Source organism: Astatotilapia calliptera, chromosome 3 (genome assembly GCF_964374335.1).
Source record: "Astatotilapia calliptera chromosome 3, fAstCal68.1, whole genome shotgun sequence".
Taxonomy (NCBI): domain Eukaryota; kingdom Metazoa; phylum Chordata; class Actinopteri; order Cichliformes; family Cichlidae; genus Astatotilapia; species Astatotilapia calliptera.
Window position 1 is genome coordinate 74357618 of NC_137424.1, and position 10742 is coordinate 74368359.

At 43.6% G+C, this 10742-nt stretch overlaps 1 protein-coding gene across 1 annotated transcript; it reads right to left on the reverse strand.

Moving 5' to 3' along the window:
• Window positions 1–1341: 1341 nt before the first annotated feature.
• LOC113017828 (nuclear factor 7, ovary-like) lies at window positions 1342–5185 on the reverse strand. The gene is made up of 2 exons (XM_080299149.1): window positions 4387–5185; window positions 1342–4311 (listed from the first exon to the last, which is right to left on the reverse strand). Exon 2 carries the CDS (start codon window positions 3180–3182, stop codon window positions 1791–1793), a length of 1392 nt encoding a protein of 463 aa, XP_080155275.1. The 5' UTR covers window positions 3183–4311; window positions 4387–5185; the 3' UTR covers window positions 1342–1790.
• Between the last annotated feature and the right edge of the window lie 5557 nt (window positions 5186–10742).

Genomic DNA, 10742 nt, shown 5'->3' on the forward strand with positions numbered 1-10742 from the left:
CATAAAAACTTCACAAATGATGCTTTAAATGAAAAATAAATCCCTGTAAATAATTCAACAGGTCACATGTTAGAACCACCTTAACTAAACTCTGTAGCCGCTCACTGTGGTTTGTCCCAGCAGCTCTTAGGAAACAAACTGCTAACTTCAGTGTCAGCACACACTGTTAGTAAACTATGCAACACTGAATTCAGGTTTCAGTTGTGTTAAGTTGTGAAGTTGTGATGAAAGTCTTCTTACTGACACAGGTAGGATGGTCAGGCGTCCTCTGTTCCTTCACCGTTCATGAACTGTCACTTATAAAATGCTGCCAAACATCAACTACACTCAATAACTAAACGTGTGCAGGTTAAAGTGATGGACGCCCAGATCTGCACTCCAAATACAAACAGACTAAAGGTGTTTCCTCCAGAAACAAAGACAATATTTACAAAGGTCTCACAGGTAAATTGTGAGCGATCACAGCAGCATCTCATCCTGACTAACAGCTTTTAGATGCAGGGAGAGCGTCGTGGTTCAGAGGTGGTTCAGCAGATGATGAAGGCCATTCTGTTGCATTGTGTAGTGCTGTGGAGGCCATGATGGTCGACTGGGTCTGCTTCTACTGAACTCACAAACACTTCTGAGGTATTTACACCTGAAGCCTCATTGAATGTGAGTCAGAAACAAACGGCTCAGCTGTGATTAATGGACGTTTCCCTGCATTTCTATTTTCACACAGTTTATTTCTTACAGCAGGAAAACTGAACAGAATGTCTGTAAGAGGTCAGAGTGAGGATGACGTCACTTAATACAGGAAATACATGTTTGTCTGTTTTGATGATGAAGGACTTCTTCAGCTCTGTAAACAGCTACACTTGAGAGGACAGAGGTGATTTCATGGATCAATAACAATGTGTTTATCAGCTTTCATCATCGCAGTGCAGACATGACGTCAGATCTATCAGAGTGAAGGCCGTCTCTCTGATGACGTCACAGAGCAGAGTCCTTCTGTCCAATAAAGGATCTCAGATCAGCTGCTGCCATCTTGTGGCCACAGTTGGTTACTGTCTCTGAAAGTTGTCTCATGTTTCCTGTTGTCCTGCTAACAAAGGCTGGAGCTCATCATGCTGAGAGGGCAGCAGCATTTTGTGGCTCTTCACACATGTTCATTATATTCTGATGATCCTGGATGGAGACAAACTACAGATAAGTGTGTTCAGCCCAACTAGTTTATCTCATTACAGCAGTTTGATGTTTCCCTTTGAATCCCCCTGAAGATCCTGACAGTGAAGCACGTACATAATACTCCAGCCTTTCAACTCTGAGCTTATTTAGTTCTATTAATACACTGAAATCTCATTTGTGTCATGAAGAAAGTCTTTAATCAAACAGAATTCAAAGATCAGAAACATTTCATATATGGAGTTAAACATGAATCATTGTTTCAACAACATATTTATTGTTGTCATAAACAGACAAGAAGACAACAACAAACTGCTCCTCCCATTCAACACATGTCAGTCCATATCCCAGCAAACTAAATCATCTCCATTTACACATCAAATAGAAACATGAATCACTTGTAATGATTAGAAACTTGATAGAATTTCAAATCTAGTTTGGGGAGTCATTCAGTGAGAAACAGTGAAATGATTTTCCATGTGAAAAGGTGGACAGCAGAAACAGAAAGAAAGAGTGAAACTAAAAGAGAAACAAAGAGCTTTGGAACAACGAGGCAGCAGGAGGACAGCTGCAGTTTAACAGCTTCAACTCACTGACAGGAAACAACATTAGAAACATCATCATCCTCAACTCATCTGCTGCACTGACACTGACACCTTCAACGGACACACCTTCACTTTACCACCATCATCAGTGCTAATGAATGGAAACATCCTGTGAGTGAAAGTGTGTGTGAAGGTGTGTATGTGTGTGTTAGTATCAGGATCAGAGAACGACAGCTTTCCTCTGTTCCAGTCCAGATTCACTCTGATCCTCTGGAGCTTCTTCTCTACTGAGAGAGCAGTGACAGGAGCTGATGGTGAGCCTGTGTAGTATTCACCTTTATAGAAACATATTATCCATAATCCAGACTCTATGTCTCCCTTCCTCTGCACAGACTCTGCTAACACACCCAGTGCCCACCGTATACTGTCTCCAACTTCAACATCCCAGCTGTGAGTCCCTGAGTTAAAGCCCTCAGAGCCCAGGACAGAGCCGTAATCATCAAACCTCTCTGGATTATCAGGAAGCTGCTGCCTCTCTCCTTCTCTCACACTGGTCAGATCTTCAGACAGGATGAGTTCTGGATGAGCAGTGTTTGGGTCCAGAATGAGAGGAGTGTAGGAGACCATGTCCTTCATGTTGTTCCAGATGTTGAAGGTCAGGTTGCCCAGGTGTTTGGCCTGGTCTATCAGAGCTCCTGAGGGCAGCTGTGGATCATCCAGCAGGGGGCAGCGCTGGACTCTTTCCACTGCAGCCTTGTAGTTGTGCAGGAATGAGACGTCTTCAGCTCTCAGCTCCTCCTCTGTGGCTCTGACTGTGTCTGAAAGAGCTGCTATCTCTCTGCTCAGAGCCTCCATCTTCTCCTTCATCATCCCACTCTTCTGCTCCTCTTCCTCCCTCAGTGCAGCCAGCCTGGCCTCCTCTTCCTCTGCTAGAAACTGCTGAAGCTTCTTAAACTGCTCCTTAATCTGCCTCTCTGTGTGTCGGGCCTGGACCTTAATGTGTTCTGCTGTTTGATCAAACTTCACTTGAACTTCTTCACAAACCTTTAACTTCTTCTTTAAGGGCTCCAGAGTTTCCTGAAGTTCCTTCTTGTGTTGTTGTGCAGCTTCATCGATGGGTCTGAATCTGTGATTGGTGTGTTTTTCTGAGTCTCTGCAGATGTGACACACTGGCTGCTGATGGTCCAGACAGAAGAGTTTGAGTTTCTCAGAGTGCAGACTGCAGAGAGCCTCTGAAGCTCTCTGATCTCTCTCCTGTAAGAACGACTCACACAGGTTTCTTAAAGCCAGATTTAAAGGTGGTTCCCTTGAAGATCTTCTCTTACAAACTGGACACTCGTGTGTTGGTCTCTCTCTCCACCATCTCTTCAGACAGTCTTTACAGAAGCTGTGGCTACATGACAGAATAACAGGATCTCTGAAGACCTCCTGACAGACCGAACAGCAGAGATCCTCCTCTGATCTGGAAGCCATTGAGTCTGTGAGTGAAGCTGAAAACAGCAGACAGGAAGTACAGTCAGTCCTGGCTCCCCTCCCTCCTCTACCACCTTCACTGAAACTTCCTTTGAGTCGTGTTTTTGCTCAAACTCACATTCAGTGTGTGGAGCGTCAGCAGCTTGAAGCAGCAGTGTTGGAGTTTTCCACTTTTCTCTCCTGTAGCTGGACTCACTCAGAGGAAGCTGCTAGTTTGGTCTGAGCTCAGTCTGATCGTCTGTGCGTCTCTCTTTACTGAGGACGAAGAACTTCCCGTTTCCTGGTTTGTCACATTTGAGTGACGTGAGGGGAGGAGACAAATGTTGCTGTTTGACTTTTAACTAAGGTGTGTTTCAATCCTGCCTGCAGCTCAAAAGCTGTAAAACAGGTTTTGTGTCTTTTCACCTCCACAGGTCACAACATGAAACCTGTTGTGAAGTTTATAAAATAAAGTGTCACTCGGTGGTGCAGCTGTTTGTCAGCTTCTATTTTAGACTTTGTTCTGGTTCTTGTTCAGGTTCCCAGCAGTGGGAGTGTAATGCAGTCACACACACACAGGTGGTGTTAAGGTGGATTCACTTAGTTACAGACAGTGGTGTTATTTCCTGTAACTAAGGGTGTGTTTCACTCCAAAGTTCAGACATTAACCTGCCAGAAGTTGTAAAAGTTACTGATAAAGAGCTTTTATCTCAGAAAGCAGAAAGAAAAGAAATAAGTGTAAAGAGTGCAGCAAAATGTTTTAGTGTGAGCTGGTTCATCTGATCTGGTTGTGTAAAAGTCACTGCAGGACACTGAGTTTTACTTCTGTCACGATTAGTGGAGCGGACTCAGGCGCAGACCACAAGTTTCTTCAAATCAAAAGTGAATTTATTTACAGTGTTCTCCACGGTGACACACACACACACACACACACACACACACACACACACACACACACACACACACACACACACACACACAACGGTGTCTGGGAAAAAGGGTTCCAGGGTCCGGGAGTGAAAGGGGCAGGAGTCCAGGGAGGGGAGATTTCCATACAGCCCTCGCAACCACACACAGCTCCTCTTCTTTCCTCCATCACTCTTGCTCACGCTCAGTCACCGTGCACAGGGAAAACAGGTCCAGGGGAAATCTATACACAGACAGAGAGACAGTTAGTCTCCTGGTTCAGACACGAACAAACTTTGCAGAGTGCAGGACGACTGACGCTGATGGCTCAACGATCCAGCGACAAGTAGAGCAGACTCGCCATCTTAAGTAGGACTCCAATTCTCATAATCAGCGGCAGGTGTGCTGATCATCTCCAGGTGCGTGGGCCAGGAGCAGGAGCCCACACTGAGCTCCGCCCCGGCAGGAGAAAGAGAGAGTGGGAGAGGACGAGAGAGAAAGGGAGAGCAGAGGCGAGAGAGGAGAATAAACAAAACAAAGCGCCTGACTGCTGTCAGCTGGAGAGGTGCGGGGACCATGACAACTTCTGTGTTACTGACACTCATCTCTGACTCAGAGAAACGATTTCTCCCCTGTGATGTTCACACAGTGGTGAGTTACATGTGTGTGGAATTTTTCACGTTTTATAGAATTAAATTTCCTCTTACTTTCTTTTTTGTTAACCTGAGTCACTGATCATTTGCAGTATTACAGAGTCTGGCAGTCTTTGCATGATGTCCACGTCACTGTAAGTTTCTAGCTGACTCTCAGGTGTGACAGGTGTGCCAGCAGGAAAGAGTAATAATAACCTGCATCCTGAGGTTTGTCATGCAGGATTAAAGGAGCCAGGCTTTGTTCACACAGCTAGGATTGTATTTTACACTGACCCTGGGTCAGTATAAGTATCATACAGTTCAAACGAAGCACTGAAACTTGCACATATTTATTACAGATGCACTAAAGAAAAACTGGATATTTAGAGTCAATCTGTGGCTGCGATTAAACACTTTACTGGAAACTTTATTAACCAGTAACTTCATCAGTCATGACAGAAGCTAATATTTCTGAGCTAACATCGTTTAAACCAGTGGTTCCCAAACTTTGTTTGCTGGGCCCCCCTTTGTTTTACAAGAAAAATTTCCACCCCCCCCCCCCCCCCCCTTTTGTGCGCATGAACACATCCTCCAACCACACACACCCATATTTTGCTCCATTGCATGTGGCTATTTTCACGCCACGCTGTGCGCCACGTTATTGTTGAGATGAATAGCAGAATGGCAGATAGAGACAAAATACTGTTAATCTTACCATCTTCAGGTTTTACACGCTTACATACACACACAGTTACTGTCCCTCCATTTAGAAAGGCAGAGGTGTCACGATGTGATTATTTTACTGTAGTTATTTTTTTTGATGTGTAATAATATTCAACATTACTATCAATGCATTTTCCAAAAAATGCCTCTCTGTGCAAAATGGGTTTAAAAACATAAACAACTGTAGGATCCTGTTTGTCCGTGATTTAAACAGCCCAGCGCTGCTCCTGATGAAGGGAAAACCAATTCTGCAGGGAGACCTACCTCGGCACTTGTGCAGGTGATTTTTCTCTTACTTTCTTTTTTCTGTTATTTACTAAAGAATCTGTCAAAGAAATAATGAATTCTCCACACGTGTTTGAAGGTTGCTGATACGTTCATCTAGCACAGACCTATTGCTGGAACGCCAAGACAATTCTACTACAATGGCAAAAACAAGACGCAAGTCACCAGAGCTCTTTGTGTTGCTCGTGCATGAGGGAGAGAACTGTGACGAGCATCGTTCTCTCTGTTAAGGAATATATTCTAAAATACTTCTTCAGCAAAGACTCAGAGAAGAGAAACACACAGAATTTCTTGCAAGCAAGGGCAGTCTCCGGACTGAGAGAGTCGCGCCTGAGAAACTGCCCCGGTCTTTATTTTATACTTCATTGGGTGTGTGTGTGTGGGGGGGGTCAGAGTGTGGCCCCATAAGATCTTCCCTAAACCTGCTGGTCTCAAAGTCCAGCAGTTCATCAAACCAAAAGGCACTTAGACTAAAACAGACATAGCTACGTTAATCCTACCATAAAACAATAAGACAAGGTACGACCTCTCTCATGCTCCTAGGATGTGGGGTGAACACCCTAGAATGTTACATGCAGCATTCTACCATATGCAAACTTATATCACTAAAAGATTATACTGACTACTAAATACAATTTTCCATTGACACCCTCCAAGTAAGCAAATGAATGTTAACAGTCAAACATAGAAATTAACATTTGCAAAATCGTTCCAGCTTTGTGGTGCATCTCCTCCAGGTGTGTAAATCACACATGCAGAGTGGTTTGAGTTCCTCAGAGCTTCATAAATGTCTCTTCCAGTTGTTTCTATCACTGTCCATATGACCAGAGTCCAAATGTATGCAGACATGGGTATAACAAACACACCAGTTAGTTTTGCTGTTTGTCAATGTGGCTTTCAGTTATCTTCAAGGCTGCAGGCCTTTGTCAGCACTCCTGTTTTATGGCCTCTATCAACCCTCATCACCTCATTTCATGCATTCTTCCTGTGGGGGGATACTTATGACTCCTCTATTGTCCTTTCGTCTCTGCAGAAAACCTTTTTTGGAAAGGGTATTGGATTCAATGATTTTACTGCTGTTGTAACCCCACCTGTTGAGTCACTTCAGCAGTCTTGTTCATGATGCAAATGACAACAACAATGACACAAAGGAAGACCCTCTTCAGAGTGTCAAAGCATGCATAGCACAGTGACACAGCATTAGGTGATGTTCATAGGAAACTGCTGTCAGTCATTCCCCGTCACCACCATAGATTCTGCTTTCTGTTCACAGAATCATGATGCCATCCTTGAACTTCCTCTCTGCACTGTCGATTGGAGCTTGGAACGCTCCCCTCATCCTTCAGATCTCCATCTGTTGTCCACGATCTCCTCGTGATTACCTCTGGAAAGCCCCGTGGCACAGCTCTCCATCCAGTGCAGCTTTATGGTCATTGCTGTGGTTCCAGAATCTTCTCATGATGACCAGTAGGTCCCCAAACAGCATGACCTTTGACCTCAACCCCTGCCTGGGCTGTCAGCTATGGTCCCTACTTCTCGCTGGGTCTCTGAAGGTTTCTCAGGAGATTCCACCCTTGGGATCATTTCTTCCAGCAATGCTCTGCTGCACCTGCATCTCCTCACTAGAGGAAAAACGTCTATTTGGAAAACATGTCAACCATCATCAAACCAAAATTTCCTTTCAGTTCAGTGAACTTCACTTATCAAAAAATATAATTATTTATTATTTATTAATTATATTATTCGTTTATCACGTTTTCACTTTCACTTATTGGCCATCAAAGTGTTTATTGTCTTTACCCAAATGATTGGAGCAGAACTTAAAATCTATAAGCTGTAAAAACTTTATATTTGAAGACTGAAAGAGACCCAGGAAGTGGTCACAGGACGAGGGTGACAGACTGTCTGAAGCAGTTAGAACAAGACAAGGCTGTTGGACCAGGTGTGCTTGCTTTTGAAACTGTGTCTTAATTCCACCTGTTTCACATACAAGGGTCAGTTCTACAGGGCAGGAACGTGGGTGTGCCGTGGGCTCCCCAGTTTCACCCACTGTGGGCAACTTGTATATGGAAGACGTGGGAAAGAGGGCTTTGCTATCCTACCCTGAAACACCACCAAGTCATTGGTTCAGGTATGTGGATGACACCTGGGTGAACACACAAAACCTCCATCTCTGGTTTCTTTGACTGGAGGGTGTTGAGGATTTGATGATTTCACAACACTGTATGTGATGTCACTGGTGATGTCATCTTCTCCATCTGCTGAAATGAGTTAAAGTAAACACTTTTATGATTTAAGAATCTAAATGGACCAAATTATGATGACAGAATGGAAACAAAATACCACGATGAATAAGAATGAATATGTACAAACCTTCAAGTTTCCTGTGAACACATCGTCTCACCAGCAGAACCAGTAACACCAGTAGAATCACAACATAGACTACATATAAGTAAATCTTATAAGGCTTACATGATTTACTCATGAAAGTGGCCACTTTCTCATTACTTTCATATATTGTTTTAGTAAGTATCCAAAACATTCAAGTTTCATTATATAATTTTTCAAGATTATATCTGTTTTCACTCTCGTATGCTTTTCATACAAGTTTCACTCAAGACAGATACAAACTTTATCAGATTTATATATATCTTTTCCATATGGGTAGAACTTGACTGCATGCAGAGGTGGAAACCCTACTCAAGTAAATTTGAATAAATGTAAGTCAATGGAAGTGTTTGGAAAAATGTGCTTCTAAAGATACTTTTATTTCACCATGTTCATTCACTCATTCATCAAATAATACTAATAATTATGATCACATAATCAAATCACTTGAGTTATACCTATCTAATTAACCTACTCTGAACTAATGCTTCTAATATGTCTGTGAAGGTTCTCAGTCATCCAGGTCATCATAGTCAAAGGAGTTTGCAAAGAAAAGCGTCTGGAGCATCCAGACGCTTTTCTTTGCAAACTAATGCTTCTAATGTTGATCTTGAGAGGAGAGAGGTTGAGGAGGGAATGGACACGAATGGACCAGTAACACCCAAGAGGCATCAGATGCTAATATGTAGAGTGCAGAAACCTGATGAAGAAACTCTGGAGGAGCAATGAAATTCCTCCAGAGTCTGGGGTTATGCATTTAATTACAGAGCTACTGAGCTCTGTTTTTACCAGCTGAAAGTCAGTGAAGTTTTTGGGCTGTTAACAACAAGGATCACATCGACTGCATCTGATTGGGCAGTTCTGAGTCTAATCGTCACCTGCAAGCTGCACAGAAGCCTGCAAGAGACACGTCAGCATGGAGACACCAGGATGAGAAATCCACTTACACAGACTCACTATCCCTCTGTGAAAGAGGAAGATCAACATCAGCCTCTAAATCTAATTAAGAGAGTTATAGCCTATGGCCCTGGGAAATAGAAGTGCTGCCTTGTGCAAATGGGACTGCAGAGTCTCCATCAGATTACAGAGGACAGCGCTAATGCAGACGAGTTCATCAGCAGCCCTGTTTCATACGGTGCTCTGAATCCCTACTCAGGATTGGTTAAAAATGATGAGCGAAAAAGCCACAAAATTCAAAGAACTGTTTAGACGGAGCCAAAATTCAGTAGAGATAGTTGTGATTGGGAAAGCTCTCAGCACCCCCATGCCCCCCTCCCAACTCCACACTTCATTTTAAAAGCAGGTTACGCGTCAACCTCGTGCACTACCTCAGGCTCCTTCCCCACCAGAGATGTGACACGCCTCGTCCCTTCGCTAGAATCTGTGGCGAGGGATTGGTCCACCAGAGACCTCGCTCCTGGCTGCCGCCCAGCACACATTGCACCCAACCCCTACGGCACCTACTGTGGGTGGAGGGCTCATGTAACTTTTTCAGGTTGCGCCCAGCCGTGGACTAAGGGCCGACCACCACCTACTTCATTGCTGACAAGAGAAATATTTCACTTTATATTTTTCAGAAAACATCAATTTCTCCTCCTCCTTAATGTAAAGCATTAAAGTCTTCCTCATTTAAGACATCTGACGTACACCCTGAAGATTCTTGTTTGTTTGCAAAGAAAATTAATATCACTGTCTGTCAAAATCGCAGGGAGTTCAAATACTTATGTTCCTCACTAGTCTTACTTTTATTGTGATTATTTTTTCCTGTTAAACAAACACAGATGAAATGAATTAAAGCCTTCCAACGGGGCATGCAGCCTCCAGCTCCAGTTCCTCACAGCGTTACTGGAGGCCAAGGTAATGCCATCCAGAGTAAGAATCTGCTTAGATACCATATTACTAAGATTTTCAGGGCCGAGTACAATAACCTCAGTTTGATCTGAATTAAGTTAGCGGCCATCCAGGTCTTTATGTCTTTAAGACGTGTGTTATCTAGCTAACATGTAGTGAGTCGTTTAATCTTTAAATGACATTTGTAGAATTTGCCCACTTCCTCTCACCCACCAGTGCAAGGAGAGGGAAGGGAGAGAATCCTGTGCATACACAGAAATGAAGAGCTGGCAGAAAGTGGACCCTCGAACAAATGCTCATCCTCTGAAAACTATGAGGTCTGCAGATTTTTTCACTGTCAGTAGCAGTAATTTCCACTGAACCAAATAATCCTAAAACTGTTTCCTAAAACCTTAAACCTATGAAGGCTGCAGGCCACAACGTGCTGATCAAGCAACAAAGTTGTTCTTCATACTTCTAAAATGTTTGCTCTTCTCTGTGCTACTTGTAAATAGCCGAGGGGAAATGCCCGAAACCTCAGTCCTGATTCCACAGCTTTATTACATCAGCCTGGTAGAAAATAATTTTTCACTATCAAATCAGGCCACCAGGGGGCGGAGCGGTCCCAGAAGTTCAGTCGTGAGTGATATCTAACCTCTCTTCTTCCTCACAGCTCGTCTGATCGAGAGTCCCAACAGCTCTGATTTCTCTGAGGGAGATGTTGTGACTGTAATCTGTGAGGAGGACCAAAGCTTTTCTGATTGGACTGTGAGGAGAAACACAAGCAAACTGCAGAGGGCTGAGTGTGGAGATGGGC